The sequence below is a fragment of the Diplotaxodon limnothrissa genome, linkage group LG14 (genome assembly GCF_057381915.1).
Source record: "Diplotaxodon limnothrissa isolate DT_005_m linkage group LG14, D_limnothrissa_male_GT1.1, whole genome shotgun sequence".
Taxonomy (NCBI): Eukaryota; Metazoa; Chordata; class Actinopteri; order Cichliformes; family Cichlidae; genus Diplotaxodon; species Diplotaxodon limnothrissa.
In genome coordinates this window covers 4,159,106-4,182,008 of record NC_140609.1, presented here as the reverse complement: position 1 = coordinate 4,182,008, position 22,903 = coordinate 4,159,106, and the positions used below count along the sequence as shown (strand labels likewise).

General features: G+C 40.8%; 1 protein-coding gene across 1 annotated transcript in view; it reads left to right on the top strand.

The window, feature by feature from the left end:
* Positions 1–22,903, top strand: part of sez6b (seizure related 6 homolog b) — a 241,983-nt gene that overhangs the window by 177,682 nt on the left and 41,398 nt on the right. The window contains exon 4 of the mRNA XM_085369986.1: positions 3,206–3,395. Within this exon, the coding sequence (XP_085226112.1) occupies positions 3,206–3,395 (190 nt within the window). The remainder of the gene's footprint in view (positions 1–3,205; positions 3,396–22,903) is intronic.

Sequence of the window (22,903 nt, the reverse complement as noted above, 5' to 3'; positions counted from 1 at the left end):
GGATGTGTGCTTAGCCCTCTTCTTTATTCCCTCTACACCGCGGACTGCACGGCCAGATACCCCACTAACTCCATTGTGAAGTTCGCTGACGACACAGTGGTGGTAGGACTCATCTCCGGGAATGACGAGAGGGCCTACCGAAGCGAGGTGGACGGATTAGCAAAGTGGTGTGTGGTAAACCACCTCTCCATGAATATCAGCAAAACAAAGGAGATGGTGATGATTTTAGGAGACAGAGAGGCGAGAAAACTCACACCCCAATTCAGATCAATGGAAACCCTGTGGAGAAAGTCTCTAATTTTAAATACCTCGGTGTTTATATCAACGAGGACCTTAATTGGAACACACATACGGACTTCCTCATCAGCAAAGGCAGACAGCGCCTCTATCATCTGAGGCGTTTAAAGAGGTTTAAGATCTCCAAGAACATCCAGAGGAGATTCTACACCGGGGTCATTGAGAGCATCCTGTGTAATAACATCACGGTGTGGTACGGGAACTGCACAGTACAGCAACAGAAAGCCCTGCAGAGGGTCGTGCGCACAGCTGAACGCACTATGGGAACATCTTTACCAACACTGCAGGACATCTACGCTGAAAGGTGCAGATCCCGGGCCATCAGGATCACTAACGACTCCAGCCATCCCGCTTACAAACTGTTCAGGCCACTGAGGTCAGGGAAACGCCTCTGTAGCCTGAAAACAAGAACTGAAAGGTTCAGGAGGAGTTTTTACCCACAAACAGTGAGACTCCTCAATCAAAACACAAATCGGACAACATGATGGACAATTCCATACACAGTATATAATTTTCTTTTGAGTTTTATCCTTATTTTTATTTGTATTTTATCATTTACATCTGTATTTATGTAAATACGTACACTATAGCTCTTAACTATTACAGCGTAATATTTTGCACGATATTATACATTTTTATACTTTTATATAGATATTTTTTTTTTATTATAAGTTTAGTAAGATGCACAGTCGGGGGGGGGGGGGTACTTTTTAGCCGGAAAAAACATTTCACTGTGTGTTGTACTAGTTATAACTACATGTGACAAATAAATAAAGAATTGAATTGAATTGAATTGTAATTCAATAATTATAAATCAAGTGATTTGTTTATGTGATTATTATTATTTGACTTGGGTTTTGCTTTGTTTCTGCTAAATTGCTTTAGTAAAATATCCTGTACTCAAAAAGTCCAAATTGTTGCGATTCCCTTTTTAATCATTTGTGAAACAGCAAAAGTAAAAACCTTTATAATAAACAGATCCTTGGGGGGTATTTTCCAGGCCACTATAAGTTAACCCAGTTAGTTATGCAGAGCACGGATTTGGATGAGAGCTGCTGATAATGGATGTGACTGAAGATTCATGCTTGACTGCAAGGCATCTCTGGCAAGCATGCATTCAGAGCAGGCAGTATCAACATTCGGAGACTGAAAAGCAGTTAGAGCTGGGCGAGTCCTCTTCTCAGCTGTATCCAAGCTCCGTTTGCCTACTGGGTAATAATCACTGGATCAGAGTCCAAGACTTTTTAAACAGAGATCCGGTTCCAGGCCTTTCTGTATTGGGCATTCCTGGTTGAAACTAACAATGTTCCCCCGTAATTGTTTATTGTTGTTGAAGTCAGGTAACTGCAGAGGGAAGTCCATGACGGTCAACAGTAGGGATGCATCTAGAACTGATGCTTATGGTACCATTCAATAGCAAAATTCTGAAAATGCAAGGGTCCTTGTTTGTTAATAATGATTATAATTGATGATTAATTCACAAAAGGTAAAACACAAACAATGCTTCAGGGGAACAATGCTTCTTCAAGGGAAAAATATTTCTTATTTAGTGAAGCAACTTAAAAACCAACATCCACGTTTGTTCAATGAACTCAAAGTGATTTATTTCATATTAAAAACATCTAAAGTATTAGTATTAATGTATTATTTTGTTTGTGAAAGCCACTGTGAAATAAAACAATAATAACGGTTATTAATAACAAAAATTTAATTTGTCACTTTTGAGCTTTGATGTCTCCTTAAATGCTAATAATTGCTCTGAAGTCAAAGTCATAATAATGCTATAGAGAGCTATTTGAAGCTATGTTTGCTACTGACATTATTTGTATTGACAACATATAGGCAAAAGAAATGGTATATAGGGATTCTAAATATCACTAAGCTGACCTAGGTGGTTAGAACTAAGCTCAACTTATTCATGTCCAGTTATTTACAAATCAGTAACTGTAATCCATTACCTACTCATACATAATGTTTGCGTAATCTAAATAAACTGTTGTGCTGCACTAATCTGACTTTTACTGCACTACAAACATCTTAAACTATGTTTTAAAAAAACAGAGAAAACAAAATGAATATATACAAAATGCAATACTATTCCCTTAAATGTAAATGCTGCCAAGAGAGTGAACTTCCCTGGTGGAGGTTCATGTTTTAAGATTACCTCTTTATTTAACCGTGTAATTAACATTTTTTGTAAAACTGAATTCGATTTCACTAGCCACAGCTAGACCTGATTGCTGCCAGATCTACTAAGATCCCTCAAATAGAACCTGTCTGACAAAGTGAAGTAGGTCAATACACTATCCCATGATCTAAAGAAAGAGATAAGAAACTACATCAACTATCTATAACTTTATTTATAACTATCTAACTTCTGAGGAGTAGCTGGCCTATCAAAATCACACCAAGAGCGCATCAATGACTAATTCAGGAGGTCATAAAAAATACAACAACATCTGAAGAACTGCAGGCCTTACTTGCCTCAGTTAGGGTCACTGTTTATGATCGAACAATAACAACGAGCCTGGGCAAAAATGGCGTCCATGGAAGAGTTCCAAGGCAAAAAACCACTGCTGACCAAAAACAACACAAATTCATTCACATTCACATCTTAAAGATTCTAAAGACTCATAGAAAAATATTCTGCAACTTTTTCTGTGACAAAAGTTGAACTTCTTGGAAAGTTAGCATCCCATTGCATCTTGTATAAAACATAGCATTTCATTTAAAAAAAAACCAAACAAACAAACAAAAAACATCAAAGATGGTGGTGGTATCGGAAACTTAGAAAATTCTCTCTACAGCCAACATTCTCTAGGAAAGTTCACAGAATGACACAGAACGTGGATTTTTCTAGTATTATTTTCATGTGCAAACAATATAATCTGTACTCCTTTTTTGTCAGGTGATGAATGTGAATCTTTCTGAAGGAGACAAAGTGATCTTTGAAGATGTTCTAAACAGCGAGAACACAGTGCTGGCCAACGAGTCCATTCTAATGAGGGGTTTGGTAGTAAGAAGTCACAGCAATCAGATCTCCATCCGCTTCCACAGCATCAATCCTCAGGCTGGAGCAGTCCTTGTCAGATATCAAGGTAAGTCTGAATCACTGAACGTGTTCTTCCTTCACGCTGAAAGTTTAAGCTGAAAAAAAAGTAGAAATGACAGTTTCATGCTTGTTGCAAAGCATGAACATAGATTCAGGCACAGCATGCAGCAGTGATGAAGATGTTTCAATCTTGTTTTATGACTTTTTTATGAGGTTGTGCATCGAACACAAATACACACACACACACACACACACACACACACACACACACACACACACACACACACACACACACATATATATATACTTGAACTTTTCATTCATTTTCATTTATGTCTCCCATGGAAATAAGCTAACATAACTTAAAAGGAGAGCCACTTTAAAGTAGAGAGTCACTTTTTTACTTTAGCAAAAATCAGTATTTAACACTCAGTTTTGTAATCTTTTTTACCTGAACAAAAATCAAACCTCAACTTTCAAAAACATGTCACACAAAATGTAAAAGTATTACAGCAACTGACTGCCTGAATTGCACTGTGTGCAGCTAAATTTAACAGCTTAAGTACATTTCTTCCGTTCAACAGTATTTTCTTGGCCTCCACTAATAACGCACTGTTGATATTCAAGAAATATTAAAATAAATTATTAAAATATTAAATGCTAAAGACAACATGTACTTTTGAAAATCTGAATAGCAGCTTTGACTAAAACTATAGACTAAAACACTGTCCTGTTCTGTTATTTTTCAGTACCTGCTTGTTTAATATTCATATTCAAAGCAATGACTCAGAAATTTCTTGTAGTACAGTTATTGGGGGAAAAAAATAACACAACAAGATACTGTGCACTGATAAAGGGATCCAGACTCTTCTTGATCATTGTATTTTGCATTATATTTTTATGTCTTTAAGTGTCCCCCAGTGTGTAGGAGTCTTGCTAGGGCTATGTATCATAGCTATGTAAAGCTATGTACTTTGCATAGCCTGCATCTGGGGTCTTGCCAATATCATGGTGGAAGCAAGAGAGCCAAAGTAAGAGGGAATTCCTTACAATGTTTTTCAAATGTGAAGCGTAGTTTTGGTCTTCTTTTGCTGCTGGTTTAGTGAATTTTGGTTGGAGGGTGATGAAACCTACAGTTTGGGAATCTGTCAGATGTCTTCTTTCAGCACCTGATATCAGGTGAATGGTGGGAGCCTCGCTTTGTATTTACACCATTTTGCAGAATCTGTTTACCTGCTCTTTAATCATTTGTTATTTTAGCTGTTTGGTGGTTGTTGAAATGGTTCTTACGTTTTTTTATCAGTCGGAAGAAAACTTGAAAATGCAGTTAAAATTAAAAAACGTTTGCCTGTGCTTGTCTTGAAGCATGCTCAATCATCCAAGTAAGGAAATCCCAAAGTGTTGATTCTGTTCATATTGATGTAGCATTTTCAGTGGCAAAAACGTTTCATCACTCATCCGAGTTAGTTCTTTAGTTTAGTTGAATGCAGGTTTCCCCAACCTCATAAGCGGTACATTTGCAAAAGGTCTGAAAATAGCACTACTGGCGAACAATAGGCTGTAAGGTCGGTTTCTTGGTCATTAATATGCAAATTGTGATGACCACTGATCAACAACCACTGATCAAAGACCATTTATCAATGGATCAATGGCCATGAGTACCATTCAGAAAGTTGGAGAATGGCTGCAATCACAGCATTGTAAGATGGTGCCAGATGTACCCTTACCTGCCACAGGTTTCAGGGTTTTCCATTAGGTCATAGTACCTGGTACCAGGTACTTTTTTAGTACCTGCTCTCCTGGGGTTCCAAGCGTTCCAAGGTACTAAAATGTGACATCGTCAGACTGCATGCCACCAAATGGCTGGTCAGTAGAGTCACTCGATGAGTCATGAGAGTGTCTTATTTATGCCATTTATGAAACCCGACAATAATGGATGGCTACAAAAAACAGCACCGTGTTCCCCGAGTCTGATGAAAAGCCACAGGCCGAGCAGCAGGTATATTCTCTCTCTCTTTTAGAGATAGTGAAATGGTGAAAATTTCTTTTAATGTGTTAAAATGGCCAAACCAATCCACCTCTGACCAACCAAATGGCACAACACAGAAGAGCTACCTCATCAGGCCAGGACTCTGCAGTCTATTTAGTGGCCACTCTTTCAGTGATGAGGATGTACACGTCCTGGACAGGGACTAATAAACATTAGCATCTATAAATGGGAGTTGGGTGAGATGTTATCAGTTTTATTCTGTAGTAGCATCAGTCAACATGAGCAAGAGATTCACAGTCTATAAGGCTATTCAAATATTCGGTCATGAGAGTGATTTGAACTAAGCAAAACTGAAGAGGATGATGTTCAACATGATTGGCTGATTGATTTCAAATCCACTTTGATAGTGTAAAGCGTTATCCCGTAGCCTAGGTGAAATCAAAGTGCAACACAAACATGACTTCCCTGCTCTCAAGGAAAGTACTACTAAATATACTTCCTGATAGAAAAATTTAAATGTGGAATGAAAGGATTGTCTTGGCAGCAGCAAACAGTAGAAACTATATATAGTTTCTACTGTTTCTACTATATATAGTTTCTACTGTTTTTTTTGTTTCTTCAGTTGTATACAATTGAAGAAACAAAAAACGAAAATAGTTTCCAAAACTAAAAATAAATAACTGCAAAGACAACATGCTTCTAATGATGACCTAACTTGATAAACTGAAGCCCTGGCTTCTGTGAAAAAATATTCTGTGAACCAGGACATGTTTTTAGTAAAATTACACCTTGGTGATGTGTTGCTTGAACACTGTTTAAATACTGTTTTGTGCTGATGGTGTTTTTGTCTCTGTTTGCATGTCTGGAGTTTCAGGAGGAGATTGATTTTAAAAGTGTAAATCCAGACTAAACAACTCAAAAACTCCACCTCAAATACTGATAGTCCTTTCCCTCCACTCATTGTTTCATATATTGGTTTATTAAATTCTGTCTTTTTCTCTGAGGCATTCTATTCTTTGCTTTTCTATGCATCTTTGCTCGGTTAGATCAGCAAAGAAAGCTTGAGCTTACTGGCCCACATAGCTCTTTCCAATCCTGTTGAATGGGCAGTAATATACCTTAGTACAACATACTATTTGCAGGTTCTTTGAAAATTTTGAAACTTTGAAACCCGACTGGAGGATGTAATTATAAGGATAGATAATGTTGTTTGGAAGGTGTAAAGAAAGGATTTAATGTTAGTGTTAATTCAAAGTGTAGACACTATTTTTTCCACCACTGAGCAAAAACTTTTCACAGAAAAACTCAATTTTGTGCTTTTCCGTTCAAATGGTTCCCTCCCTGGCCTCAGTGTTCGTCAGTAATACTGAAAAAGAGGCTATTGATCAATAAATTAAATGATTTTGGACTGCAGTAGCTCAAGTGATGAGGGAGACCATGTTTTAACTCAGATAGGATTCATCAGATTGAGTTGCTGGGCCCACTTATTGTTCCCAGGCAGAGAAAGGATTGGACAGTTCACGCAGCGCTGGAAGAGGATGACTAACATTTACTGTGAATGTATGGCTGTGTCATAGTTGCTCATGCAAGTGTTCATGTAGTTTTCTAATATTTTATGTTATAGATATAGCATCTTCTTAGAAGTTATAAACACACTTTCAGATTGTAGTAAGTATTACACAACCTAAAGGAAGACAGGCTGTACAATGAATTTTTTGTATAACTCATTTGCCTTGAGGCAGTTGTTGTTGTTATTTGGTGGTATATGAATAGAATTCAGTTGGATTGGATTCCCTTGTATGTGATCACGTGAATATCTTTAGTATATATAATTCTAAAGTTTATAATAATAATGGATTGGATTTATATAGCGCTTTTCTAGGCACCCAAAGCACTTTACAATTCCACTATTCATTCACTCTCACATTCACACACTGGTGGAGGCAGCTACGGTTGTAGCCACAGCTGCCCTGGGGCAGACTGACAGAAGTGAGGCTGCCATATCGCGTCATCGGCCCCTCTGGCCATCACCAGTAGGCGGTAGGGTAAAGTGTCTTGCCCAAGGACACAACGACCAGAGAGCAGGGGGATTGAACCAGCAACCTTCCGGTTACAGATGAGCTTCCCAACCCCCTGAGCCAAGGTCACCCCTTCTCCCATGTTAACACTGCACAGTGTTTTTCTCTCCAGAGCTGTCTGTACCACTTCCATTTAGACTTCAAATTTCATAGCCTTGTCCCATCCAGCATGACAGGAGTTATGACATTGTGTGAAATTGAATCTCATTATGGAAGGATATTTCCCACCCACACTGTCTTGTCCTGTGCAAGCCTGTCACGCCCATTTATTTTCAGTGAGCTCTGATGAGTGAGCCATAAATGAATCTCCCTTGTAAGTTTCTTCATTGATGTCCAGGCACAGAATAAGATGTATCTATTTTTCATCACTTCATGTAAAATGCAAGACTGCTAATAGACCATTAATCTCTGTTAGCAAAAGGCGATTTCATGGTGCTATAAATAAGAACATATGCAGGGCTGTCAAGAGCAGGACAGTAAACTGAAGGTGTGCAACCTTATTTAACAGACTTAGTCTGGAAACTAGGGCAGTGTCTGCCATAGCAACCCTTACATTTACGCCGTTTTAATTGGTGCGTTCAAATGCTTGACGTATGTACTGTATATTTAACATGAAAATACACTAGCATGTAGTCTGACTGCACTTCTGCAAAGGCCAAAGGGTGTATTAAGGTGTTTAGTGACCTAGTAGTATTTTTTAATAATAGATTTAGGGGACTCTAGGATGACACATTTTTGAAAAACGATAATTAAAATTAAACCAGGAGGCACTGATATCTTGGCATTTTGTCCTAAACTCTAATATCATTCCTGGCTTTGTAAATGTCCACAGTTTTCAGTTCTAGTTACTAAATAAATGTCTATTTCATGACATTTTCCAAAATGGTCAAAAGAAATTTAGTAATATATATCTGAATGAAGAGAATGTGTAAAATTATATTTTTAAGTGCCTCCCATCTGCAGCATTCCTTCGCCTGCTGTTTTAAGATGCTCTTATTGTAATATAGTTGTTAATGAAATGTTGATAATACAGTAAGAGGGCCCAAACTTGTCTAATCTCTCTCTGTCTTCCTCTTTGCCTCTCCCTCACAGATACAATTTCCTCTCAAGGAAGCAGCTATAAATTAGCTTCAGTAGTCATTTGTAGGCAAATTTCATTTGCATTGCCATATCTCACATATACAAGTGAATGTTCAAGTGTAAAATGTTTTAAAGAGAAAATGAAAAACAACAATACTGGTCAGTTGCGCAGGTGTTAAAACAAAAATGTTAATCACAGGTAGCCTTTTGCAGTTGTGTGAATAAATGCACTCACAGTGAGATTCAAAGCTTTGATGCCTGTGAGCCAACTAAGCATGGGATTCATGTAACTAATCTTTATTTTTGTGCAAATAGACCCTTACTTTGCACTTTGGATGGACTGGTTCTTATATAGTGCTTTTCTGCTCTACTCATGAATTCAAGGCAAGTTAGAAAACATTTGTCATTCACAAAAGCATTTTTTTACACTTGAGTGCTTTCTACCAACATTCACACATGTTTTTTATTATCTTGCCCAGTGATATGGCAGACTGGAGCAACCAGGGATCGCGCCACCAGCCTTTCCTTGCTTTTTTTCATGTCCCATACTTTTAACACTTTGCCCAGCGTGAGCAACCCGACAGCTATCTAGTAGCCTATGTCACCATGTTGAGTCTCATGCTCCTCCAAAAGCACAACAAACGGTGTCTGATTCAGTGCTGTTGTCCTAATGAAGTAAGCTATTTTAATTTATATTCAATCATGGCACCTTGTAAATGGCACCTTCTTGCAGCAGATAGTTTTTGTGTTTTTCCTTCATAGATATGGGTTAATCTTGTCTTTCTGAGGCTCTATATCTGTCTGGCTCAGATTATATAAACCATTGGCATAATTTGCCTTTTCCCTTTGTATGATCCTCATGATTTTTTTATTTATCAGTTTTCATGGTTGGGCTTCAGCAGTGGTGTTTTGAAGACCAATGCAGGAACTCAAAAGATGATGTTGTAGATGCATAGCCAAAGTGAAAAATAAACCTCCATCCATCCATCCATCCTCATCCGTTTTATCCGAGGCCGGGTCGCGGGGGCAGCAGCCTAAGCAAAGAGGCCCAGACCTCCCTCTCCCCAGCCACCTCCTCCAGCTTATCCGGGGGAATACCAAGGCGTTCCCAGGCCAGCCGAGAGATATAATCTCTCCAGCGTGTCCTGGGTCTGCCCCGGGGCCTCCTCCCGGTGGGACATGCCTGGAACACCTCACCCAGGAGGCGCCCAGGGGGCATCCTTGTCAGATGCCCGAACCACCTCAGCTGGCTCCTTTCGATGTGGAGCAGCAGCGGCTCTACTCTGAGCCCCTCCCGGATGGCCGAACTTCTCACCCTATCTCTAAGGGAGAGGCCAGCCACCCTTTGGAGGAAGCTCATTTCTGCCGCTTGTATCCGCGATCTCGTTCTTTCGGTCACTACCCACAGCTCGTGGCCATAGGTGAGGGTAGGGACGTAGATCGACCGGTAAATTGAGAGCTTCGCTTTTACACTCAGCTCCCTCTTCACCCATTCACTCATCAAAAATAAACCTTCCATTGATATTTCCTCTGTGAGGAATGTGGAGTCTGATTAATAAGATGGGTTAGCTGTGGGTGCTGGTAAGACATTAGAAGTATGAGGACATGGCTTAACCAGTGCTTGTGAATGGAAGGTGATGCAGTCCTTTTACCATGGAGGAAAGTCTCTATGGACATTCAACTTTTAGCTGTGAGTTTGCAACATGAGCAGTTTACATACTGCAGTCTGCTGATGGAGTCCTAGCATGCAACTGTTGCTGACTTACAGTGTAAAAATCATTATCATTGCTCAAAAATGTAACCAGGTTAGTCTGGATTTTACTCTGTAAACTTTAAAGCAGAATGCAAAGTGTCTGGCAATCCTGAGGATGGTTGACTCGCTTTGTTATTACCTCCTGGGATGCTCATTCAACCTCTGTTAGGATCATGTTCCACTGCAATAGCTGCACCACATGAAGGGTGCCAATGTCCAGATCACCTGGTGGTATCTGACTCTCCAGCCTTTTAAGTTTGTGGTGGTCAATAGGCTGACGGTCGGGGCTGATTTCTTGTCCCGCTCACTGATGGCTCCCCAACCTAAGTTGGTTGGTGGGGTATGTGGCAGGGTGTAGTCTGTGACTCCGCTGCAGAGGAAGGGTGATGCAGTGGATTTTGGGGCAGTGCTGGGGAGGCTGGCAGGGCAGCTGGGATCAGTTACCCAGTTATGCCTTACCTGTTTTAATAGCTAGGACCAGAGAAGAGGAAAAGACCTGAGCCAGAGAGAGATGGTGACACCCCATGTCCAGGGTCCCAGACAGTGTGTGTGTCACACAGAGTTTATTATCATTAAGTGCTGATCCTTCTACCTGCTGAGGTCATTTATATTGGTTATCCTCTTTGCTGTTTACATCCCTCCCATCACTACTATCAGCATTAGGAACAGGCACTCATTGAGCTCTACCAGGGTATCAGTGAACAACAGACAGCACACCCAAATGGATTCATCATCATAGCAGGAGACTTCAGAGTGTCCTCACCAACTGCATCACTGTGTGGTACGGAGGCTGCATGTCCTCCTGCTGGAAGACTGCAAAACATGAATACAACCAGCAAGGTCATCGGTGCCTCTCTACCCTCCCTCATGGGCATTTTCATACCCACAAAATCATCAGCACCCTTACCCTCTCACCCTTCACACTCCCTCTTCAGCCTCCTGCCTTCGGGGAGGAGGTACCGAAGATTCGAGGCTCAGCTCACTAGAACAGCATCAACATCTTCAACTGCTGAACAGCTTCATTCACCAGGCTGCCGGAAGACATAACTCTGTTCACTACCTCCCCCCATCTACCCCCCACCCCTGGACTGTTGCATTCATACCTTCATGCTGCTGACTGTCTTTGGCACTTTACTGCAACCATTTGCACCTCTGTCATGCCTGCGTTATTAATATTAACTACTTCAGTTAGTGAGTGGAGGAGCTGTGTGTCTGACTGCCTGCAGTGCTCCTCTGTGAAGTGTCAGCTGGAGGAGGCAAAGACGGCACAGTTGTTATCAATACGGTTGCAAATGAGTTATTTAATTCAATATTAATTTTTAGCACCAATAAATATCTGAGTATTGAGTTTATGGAAAATCCAATCTTGTACTCCTGCATAGCAACTTTATTGGGACCTTGCAACATTTTTGCATGATCCTACAGCCATTCTGCATCCTGTAATTCACTCACTCGTTGTCACTTTTGATTAGTAAACCGCCCAGTCTCTTTGACCATCAGTTTGGCAGCCTTCTTATCACTAACAAAGCTACCAAACTGATGGTGATTCAAACTTGCTCGGATTAAATTAACAGTTCTGAGAACCATTCTCGTAACATCATCCATTTTAAAGACTTGCAGCACAGTGTGCTCCTGTTTTCCTCAATTTGATGAATAGTAAGATGTCCTAGTTTTACAGAGGGCATTTTTATAAAGTAACAAACTATTTTTCCAGGCCAACCGGTCTTTGAAATGAGTGCAGTATCATTTCCTCTCTATTTTGTATGTCTTCTTCTTTGAGGTCCATGTTTGTGAGTTATACCAAAGAGTCAAGCATCTCTGATTAGTTGCCTTCTTTTTCTGAGGAACCACAGTATACAGGCTTGTATAAAGTGACAATGTAAACTATTAAGATGGCAATGAACCTTGGTGAGAGTAAAATTTAGGTAGCTCTTTTGTATTGTGTTGGCACATGGCATAAAGAAGATCATAGTAGAGAGATCACTTCTTCAGTTAGTTCGCTATTTAGTTACAACACTTTCAGAAAGACCTCTACTATAATAACATGTATCTGTGTAATCTATTATTGGGAAATTAAATGTTTTCAAAAATGATCAGACAAAAGATGGATGTTAAATTTTCAATTTCAGCTATATGTAAGCACAAGATCCAGTGTGTGATTAAAACAGTTAGTGGGATCTTTCACATTTTGAAGGAAGTCAAGTCTATTAGCCTCATTAGCATAATTAAAAATTAAATATCCATATCAACAATTTGGTTAATTTAAAGCACTGACTTACACAACACCTCCAAGTGTATAATACAGTGCATATAGAAAGTATTCAGAGTGCTTTGTGTGTTTAACTTTTTGTCATTTCACAATATTATTTAAAGAAATATTCCCAGCCATTACTCTCAAAATTAGGTGCAGCCTGTTTTAACTGATCGATCATCTGTCAAATATTTCTACAACTTGATTGGAGCCCATGTGTGTTAAAGCTGACTGGACATGATTTGGAAGTATACACATGTCTATATAAGGTCCCATAGTTGACAGTGCATGTCACGTTGTCACATGTCAGCTGTAGCTCAGGACGTAGAGCAGGTCATGTACTAATTGGAAGGGTTGTGGTGTCAGAATCAGAACGCTTTATTAATCCCAAAGGAAATGATGTTTGATCCCGGGGGTCTCCAGCCTGCTTGCCAGATATTCTCAGGCAAGCTATTAACCCCAAGTTGCTCTCTGATGCATTTATCTGAGTGTGAATGTTAGATAGAAAGCACATAAGCAAAGAAAAAACTGCTTGTGTGAATTAGGCAAGTTGTAAAAAGCACTTTGAGTTGTCAGGTAAAGCATATGGTTAAGTAATAACCAGTTTATTTGCCATTTCAGTGCACAGACAAAGCCATGAAATCCAAGGAATCTGATCCAAGAAATTTTTTAGATTTAAATTCTTAATTGTCCCTGACCGCCCAGCATGAGAACCAAAATGCTGGCTGTGGCATGGGCGTCGTTCAGGTCTGATTTAAAGGCTTCTTAGAAAGTTTTCTAAACCTTTCTATCTGGTTTAATCCAAACCATGATTTGAACTAAGAATGAAAAAAAGTTGTCACAATTTTAGAGTCTTTATTGTGAAATTAATACATTTTGCACTATCATTGGGCCATTTAAAAGAAATATTTACAGAAAAGAAACAAACCTTCTTTTTTTTTTTACTGAATCAAAGCAGCTTCCAAAAACACCTTGACTTTGATCATTTGCCTTTATTTCACTGATCTGGAATTTAAATCCAAACAAAATCATTTTTTGACACCCAGCTCATGGTGCGTGACCAACACATTGACTGACATTGTTGTCATGGTTATGACTTCTTTTTTGGCTTTGAACATATAGTGACAATCAACTATAACTGCAATTAAATGTGTTAAATTCGCCAACCGTATTTGTCTTTAGAAAAGGATGAACCTCTTTCATTTGAAAGAAACCGCTGCTTCCTTAGGTCTCTATATTTGTGGAGTAATTTTGCATAATTGCCAACAACTGTATAACTGGTAACTGGGTGACTGAATATTGGGTGGAAGATCCAGCACTCCATACCAGTTTAGGCTAGTTGAAAAGCAATCTTCAGAGTGATCTCTATGTAACATGTCCACATACTGCAGCCTTTTGAGCATAAATGAAATAGATTGGAGGGGTGGTGTGTGGGTGGGTGTTGCAGTTATGTTTGAAGCCCCCTGATTGGCTCACTGACTCTCAGGCAGTGGGGGAATGACTGTGACATAGATTAGACCAGGGGTCAGCAACCTTTCACATCCAAAGAGCCATTTAAACCCGGTTTCCACGCAAACGAAAACTCTGGGAGCCGCAAATACATTTTGCCATCTAAAATGAAGATAACACTGTATATTGTTTTTTACCTTTATGCTTTGTGTGAACAACTAAGTTGTGTGACATTAGTGATGTTTGTACTTACAGCGTTAACTTGGTTTTAAAGCCGATATATATATATATATATATATATATGTATATATATATATATATATATATATATATATATGTACAGATATATATATATGTCCAGTATAAACATGGACATATATATATATATATATATATATATATATATATAAAAACACCCAGCACGCCCCTGCGGGCGGTTTATCCTTCAAGCTCGGGTCCTCTACCAGAGGCCTGGGAGCTTGAGGGTCCTGCGCAGTATCTTAGCTGTTCCCAGGACTGCGCTCTTCTGGACAGAGATCTCCGATGTTGTTCCCGGGATCTGCTGGAGCCACTCGCCTAGCTTGGGAGTCACCGCACCTAGTGCTCCGATTACCACGGGGACCACCGTTACCTTCACCCTCCACATCCTCTCGAGCTCTTCTCTGAGCCCTTGGTATTTCTCCAGCTTCTCGTGTTCCTTCTTCCTGATATTGCTGTCATTCGGAACCGCTACATCGATCACTACGGCCGTCTTCTTCTGTTTGTCTACCACCACTATGTCCGGTTGGTTAGCCACCACCATTTTGTTCGTCTGTATCTGGAAGTCCCACAGGATCTTAGCTCGGTCATTCTCCACCACCCTTGGGGGCATCTCCCATTTTGACCTCGGGACTTCCAGGTTATACTCGGCACAGATGTTCCTGTACACTATGCCGGCCACTTGGTTATGGCGTTCCATGTATGCCTTGCCTGCTAGCATCTTGCACCCTGCTGTTATGTGCTGGATTGTCTCTGGGGCATCTTTACACAGCCTGCACCTGGGGTCTTGCCTGGTGTGATAGACCCCAGCCTCTATGGATCTTGTGCTCAGAGCTTGTTCTTGTGCTGCCATGATTAGTGCCTCTGTGCTGTCTTTCAGTCCAGCTTTGTCCAGCCACTGGTAGGATTTCTGGATATCAGCCACCTCCTCTATCTGCCGGTGGTACATACCGTGCAGGGGCCTGTCCTTCCATGACGGTTCCTCGTTTCCCTCCTCTTTCTTGGGTTTCTGCTGCCTGAGGTATTCACTGAGCACTCGGTCAGTTGGGGCCATCTTCCCAATGTATTCTTGGATGTTCCTTGTCTCATCCTGGACTGTGGTGCTGACACTCACCAGTCCCCGGCCCCTTTCCTTCCGCTTAGCGTACAGCCTCAGGGTGCTGGACTTGGGGTGAAACCCTCCATGCATGGTGAGGAGCTTTGTGTGAACAACTAAGTTGTGCGACATTAGTATATATATATATATACTAATTATACATTATATATATATATAAAAAAACACCCAGCACGCCCATGCGGGCGGTTTATCCTTCAAGCTCGGGTCCTCTACCAGAGGCCTGGGAGCTTGAGGGTCCTGCGCAGTATCTTAGCTGTTCCCAGGACTGCACTCTTCTGGACAGAGATCTCCGATGTTGTTCCCGGGATCTGCTGGAGCCACTCGCCTAGCTTGGGAGTCACCGCACCTAGTGCTCCGATTACATCGGGGACCACCGTTACCTTCACCCTCCACATCCTCTCAAGCTCTTCTCTGAGCCCTTGGTATTTCTCCAGCTTCTCGTGTTCCTTCTTCCTGATATTGCTGTCATTCGGAACCGCTACATGACAGCAATATCAGGAAGAAGCTCTTCTGGATATATATATATGCGCTCTTCTGGATATATATGTATATATATATATATATATATATATATATATATATATATATATATATATATATATATATACCGAGTGCTCAGTGAATACCTCAGGCAGCAGAAACCCAAGAAAGAGGAGGGAGACGAGGAACCATCATGGAAGGACAGGCCCCTGCACGGTATGTACCACCAGCAGATAGAGGAGGTGGCTGATATCCAGAAATCCTACCAGTGGCTGGACAAAGCTGGACTGAAAGACAGCACAGAGGCACTAATCATGGCAGCACAAGAACAAGCTCTGAGTACAAGATCCATAGAGGCTGGGGTCTATCACACCAGGCAAGACCCCAGGTGCAGGCTGTGTAAAGATGCCCCAGAGACAATCCAGCACATAACAGCAGGGTGCAAGATGCTAGCAGGCAAGGCATACATGGAACGCCATAACCAAGTGGCCGGCATAGTGTACAGGAACATCTGTGCCGAGTATAACCTAGAAGTCCCGAGGTCAAAATGGGAGATGCCCCCAAGGGTGGTGGAGAATGACCGAGCTAAGATCCTGTGGGACTTCCAGATACAGACGGACAAAATGGTGGTGGCTAACCAACCGGACATAGTGGTGGTAGACAAACAGAAGAAGACGGCCGTAGTGATCGATGTAGCGGTTCCGAATGACAGCAATATCAGGAAGAAGGAACACGAGAAGCTGGAGAAATACCAAGGGCTCAGAGAAGAGCTCGAGAGGATGTGGAGGGTGAAGGTAACGGTGGTCCCCGTGGTAATCGGAGCACTAGGTGCGGTGACTCCCAAGCTAGGCGAGTGGCTCCAGCAGATCCCGGGAATAACATCGGAGATCTCTGTCCAGAAGAGCGCAGTCCTGGGAACAGCTAAGATACTGCGCAGGACCCTCAAGCTCCCAGGCCTCTGGTAGAGGACCCGAGCTTGAAGGATAAACCGCCCGCAGGGGCGTGCTGGGTGTTTTTTTTTTTATATATATATGTCCATGTTTCAAAACTCAGTCATCCCCCCCCCCCACAATCCCACATGCATTCTACCCTTTAGGGCTAAGCCCCGGGTGTATCAAATGTCTGCCTCCGCCTCTGCAGCCGGCTGTATACAGCAATCGTGTGTAAAAAGTGGTCAATAAGGAGATGCTGAAAAGCATTTTCATGCAAACATCGTCGGGTCTGCCGTGATATGTTTACAATGGAACTTCTGCTCCTGAACCTCATCTTTACGCAGGACTGTAAGCTGTCATCTGTGAGGCGTGAGCGGTGTTTGTTTTTAATACAGTTCATGGTGGAGAACAGCTGCTGACATAATGTGGATCCGAAGGTCCATAACTGGCCTACCTGGAGTTGAAAGTCTCGATAAATGCACGGCATTTCGTACACCAACTTCCATGAGTGTAACGCTTATTTTGAGCGATGAAAAAATTAAAGAATATAATTGTATTTTTATATTTCAATATCACAATCATCTTCCAATTTAGAACTACAAGTTAAAAAAGAACTAACATAAATAAAATACACTTAAGCTAAATACTTCTAATTTATTTTCACAAACCACGCGGAGCCGCACTATAAGGACTAAAGAGCCGCATGCGTCTCCGGAGCCGCAGGTTGCCGACCCCTGGATTAGACCCAAGTGTGCCAGCAATTTGTTTCTCCCCTTGTTCTTTTCCATTCAGCTCAGCCTGCATCATCTGTGGCCCTCTGATTTATGTATGATTTCTATGTGGGTGTTTCCGTGTCTTCATCAACTCTTCCTGCTGGCTATTTATCATAGTTGATCGCCTCTTGAGGGTGAAGAAAAGAGGGAAGCAGCTCTTGTAGATTTTTCTCAGAGCAGATACTGTAGGTCTTCTCCATGTTTCTCTTTGTTTTTCTCTGCTGCTCTCTCTGTCAAGGCACAGACTTTTCTCCCAGTGGATCTCTGTGAAATTAGGACAGCACAGACAATGTCTGGAATACTGTTAGAACACTTATGAAGAAAGTCTTTGTGTTTTATACTAGCTCTGATATATTTATACTAGCTCTTGGTGGCTCCTTCTTGAATATATTGAAATTCCTTGTCACTGTTGATAAGATTTTTTTTTATATCAGACAGAAATTATGCCAGTCCTGTATTTCAAATCAAGTCTGGGGCCTTTCTGAATGGGGTTAGCGTGTTCTCTCCAGGTACTTCGGCTTCCTCCCACAGTCCAAAGATTCAATTAAAATTCAGTAAAATTTTATTTATATAGCACCAAATCACAATAACCGTTGCCCCAAGGCACTTTATATTATAAGGTAAATACCCTACAATAAACCAGAGAGATGGATGATACACAAAGATGAATGAAGTTAGGTTAACTAGTGATTGTATTCATACCACAGATATGAATATGTCTATCTCTATATGCTAGCCCTGGAATAGATTAGCAGCCTCTTCAGGCTGTACCCCGCCTTTTGCTCTATGACTGTCATAATCCTGCACTGGTTTGCCTTTTGCCAATATTCAAATAGTCCGCTCTGTTTAATGTTGCCAGCCACTTTGTGCTGTAATCAAGATTCTCTATCCAACAAAGCTTCGGTTGATGTCAGGGCAGAACAGAACAAATAAATACCCTTATTGTCGAGAAAGGTGAGATCGAAAGAAATTGAAGTACCCTTGGCTTACCTCTCATTACATTGGTGAGAGGGTAAGAGGTCTTAACATCCAGTCTTTTATGTTAAAACTGACACAGACTGCTAACAACATTTATCTATATTCACATTTGGCTAATAGTAAATCTAAATCTATTATCTTAATTTTAATGAAAGAAAAAGAGGTCATGCTTTTGAAATCCAGTGCCTCCAGCTGTGTTCCTGCCTTTGACCTTTCTTATTTGGCCCTGCATGAAAAATCCAGCATCCAGCAAACTGAAACTCTTCAAATAAACCAGTCCTCTGCAGATGATCAGTTAGCTGTTTTACAAGCACTAGCAAGGTGAACCAATGTATGCCAGTCCATTTACCGATTTCACAGTTGCTACTGAGTGTAAATTTTGAGAAAGTATTTTGGCAGTAACAGTTAGTTATTAATTAATTAACATTTGTGATTCGATCCTTGTCTGTTCCAGTCTGGATGCCAAGGTATCCTCGGGCAAGGGACTGAAGTGATGAGTTCATTGAAATGTGAATGTTATGTAGAAGACTTAGACATAGAAGAAAAGTGCTATTGTGAGTGGATGAATACAGCAAGGTATGTAAGCAAAGAAGGCACTATATTAGAACCAGCCTTTTTAGTCTACTTGTCAAAATGGAAAGTGTCCGGGAAACACAGTCAGAAAAATGAGGGATTAAGTTACTGCTAATACAAACAGAACAGTGCCTGCTGCTTTAGATTCACATTGAATCCATTGTTTTGGGAAATAAACTTTTCACAAAATATACAATGTGATTCTCAATGAGCTTTGCATTTTGTGCTAATGTTTGTATAAAGTGCATCTAGAAAGAAAAATGTTTGTGATTCCTTCATTGTGTCATGCTGTTGGGAGACAGCATGACACAATAGAGTGTGGAAAATAGGAAACTCTCATGGAGTGAAATCTGCAGCATGGAGTCTAATAGACTAAGTTTCATCATCCGAGCGACATACAATCTGCTACCTTCCCCAATAAATCTGCAGCTGTGGTTTGGAAAGGACCCATCCTACCCCCTGTGTACAGTCCCAGCAACACTCAAGCACATCTTGGTTGGTTGTAGGACTAGCCGTACTCAGGGCAGATACACATGGAGACACAACCAGGTTCCCGGGTGTCTAGCCGAGAAAGTTGAGTGCAAAAGAAAATCCATCATCACTCAACCTTTCATGAACCAAGAGGAGTGTCAGTTTTCATCAACATTTGTCCGGGAAGGAGACAAGCCGAGGACAATCCCCTCAACCCCAGACTTGGGCCCGCTGAAGGTTGCCAGGGATTGGCAGATGCAAGTGGACTTGGATCAGAGGCCAATTTTTCCCACAGAGATCGTAACAACAACTTTGCGACCAGACCTCGTCCTTTAGTCTAACTCCCAAAAACTTGCGTACGACCGGGCACCCCCCGTCTGGCTCTCCTCTCTCCTATCTTGTCCCTTTTGTCTTACTTCTCTCTATCACCTTTTCTATCCCTTTGAAGAATTTAGGCTCCATTAATGGTAAAGAGGTAAGTATTATTTCTCAGTTGCAGTGAATAGATAGAAAATAAACTGTAGGAAACTAAACAGAAGAAAGAAGAAGAGAAATAACAAGTTAACATAAACCAGTGGCACACTCCAGGGCCTGATCAACCCTGGCAGGGCCTCCTTGGATGAGGGTGTCTAGTGATAACGGCCGAAACACCCGATGAATCAAAGGTCCACTACTGACGATGTGTCCCAAATTTTAAAATGATAATCCAGATCAGATCTCTAATCCCTAAACCTAACCAAGGAAGGAAAATGGCAGATTAGCCTGGGTAAAAGACCGAAAGTTGAGGCACACAATGGTGCGTGCTGCTGACAAAGTTTCTGGGCTGCCTTTCCTCATAACAGCCATCCGTCAAGAGTCTCTCCATCTAAAGCAATGCATTATCAGGGACTGTAACCTCTAGTCCTTCTTACTGAATCTGATCAAATTACTCACACAATGATGGGATAGGTAAATAATTGCCAAAATTGATTAAAATAAAGAAATAAACTGAATTTGCTATATCAGCTGAGATTATTTCTTTAATGACGTGTTTGAACACTGAAGCCTAACTGGGTGGCCACTAAGTGCAAATGACCAATACATAAGGAACTTTAGTTTTAGATATTATAGTTAACAGACAGAGGTAATTGTGGTTATTCTAAAAATAGAGAAAGATGCATCAGTCCAACCTAGTTTATATTATATTTGGCTTTAAGCTCTAGTACTCCTGCATATTCATTGCCAGAAGTGGCTCTTATGCCACACCACCAAAACACCACACCACTGCAAGATTTGTTTTTCTGGACATCTGAATTAATCAAAGTGATTCTGGTGTTTTGTTTTTTGTTTTGTTTTTGTTTTCTTTTTTGATATCCAGATTAAGGCTTAATGGTTGGCCTTGTGAAATACGACATAATTTGGATGTTGCTAACTGTGTTTTGTTTGCTTGAAATAATGTGTAGAGAATAACTGCCAGTTTCCATTATTATTGAATAGCAATGCCCACCGACTCTGTATCTGTGAGAGCCTAGCTATTCCATAGCAAAGCCAGAAAAAGAGCTGCAACATACATTAATCTTTGTAGAGCTTGTCATCTCCTTCCAGTAATATGAGGGCAATGGTCAGCAGAAATAAATCCTCTGAGGGAGCAAATGAGATTAGAGACTAAGTTTGAGCTGAGCTGGGTCATTTCACATCAAAGCCATATCAGAAGCTCAAAATAAATGAATTCAATTTACATTCGCTTGCTACAGTGGAACATTAAACATCTGAAATTATTGCTCTTCTCTCGTGATCTACACTGTGGCCATACGGCCTGATTAGATACAGCAAAGGCTAACATTTTTTCACAGCAGTTGTACATATTTGGCTTCTAGCCAGTCCAGGGCTCATAACTTGGTTTAGCAGCTCAAACAGTAATACCTCCTACTTACGTATATGTGTACATATGTGCTCTCTCACGCGCGCGCACACACACACACACACACACACACACACACACACACACACACACACACACACACACATATATACATAGTGAAAACACAAGATTAAAGCTGAACTATTTTTACATTGCCACTGCACTTTCATCTTTTATTTTACCATTCATCCCCATGTAGATCTGCTACATTGTACATGAAAGAAAAATAAAAGCTGAGCATATCAGTAAAGTTTCATTAAAGTCAAAACATGATAAATGGCCATAAATTCTGGAAAGACACAGCAAAATGATGTAGCACATAGCAGCCTCGGGGACAATTTGTCTCTGTGAAAGCTCCCTGCTAACACCAGTGTTATGATGCCACAGTGCTACCATGATGGCTCCTTTATCTCTTTTCTCATCTCCCACGAGCCTTTCAGTTCTTTAGTTTTTTGGTTGGCCTAGGTTTTAACAGCTACAGCTGACCATGCTAATGACCAGCTCAGGGAGTGAGAGGACACGACTTAAGCAGCTGCGTTTTAGCTCAAACAAGAAATACTATAAAGACCAATGCAGCACTCATTTCTATTTTTGTGAGCCACTATAGAGCTGGGCAACATCCCTCTGCACTAACAGAGTACTAGAAGCAGCTGGGGTTATAGGTTGTCATTTATTGGCCTATTTAATCTCCCTACATATTTCCTCACCTGAGGCACAGTGCTGCTCTCAACAGACAGAATCAATAACAGAGCTACTCTACGCCATCGAGGGGTAACAATAAAACTAGCACAATTACAGTAAGATGGATCAGAATCTTTAGCAGTAGTATATTATTTATATGTTTGGATGAATTCCAGGAGGCTGTAGGAAGACAAGTCAGTGGGCTATAAAGAAACTTGTTAGTTCACTGGTCACCTGAGAGGCACTCTGGACATGTTTCCGAGCATTTTGCAATGATGTGATAGTTCTTTGTAGAAATTAATATAAATGCCAGCACAAAGTTCTAGTGGGTGGGAGTCACAGGAGGATACGGCACTGTAGTGTTTCATTGTTTTGTACTATTTCTGGTTTATTTACCTCTGTTTATACCAGTGGAATAATTGAAAAGATAGGAAGTTAGCGCCAGTGGGGTTTTTCTTCTCTTTTTACTTGCACAAAATCAGCTTTCATCAGCTTTTCGCAACTTTTTTACAGCATGAGAATCTATGCAGACAAGTATAATGTGAATATTTGAACATAGTTCAAGAATTTCAGTCAGCAAGCTAACTGAAATGCAAATGAGTTATTATGGGGTTTCAGTAAGAGAATGCTGCTGCTATAAACAAATCTGATTGTATATTGCTTAAAGAAGTGTTTGAGAAAATGTAGCAGCTTAACCAAAACACCCACTTTAAAAACAATTCTCAGTTGTTAGTCAGATATCTGGACATTTGCCTCACATTAGTGTAAGTTTGCTTATTGTTTTTCTTAT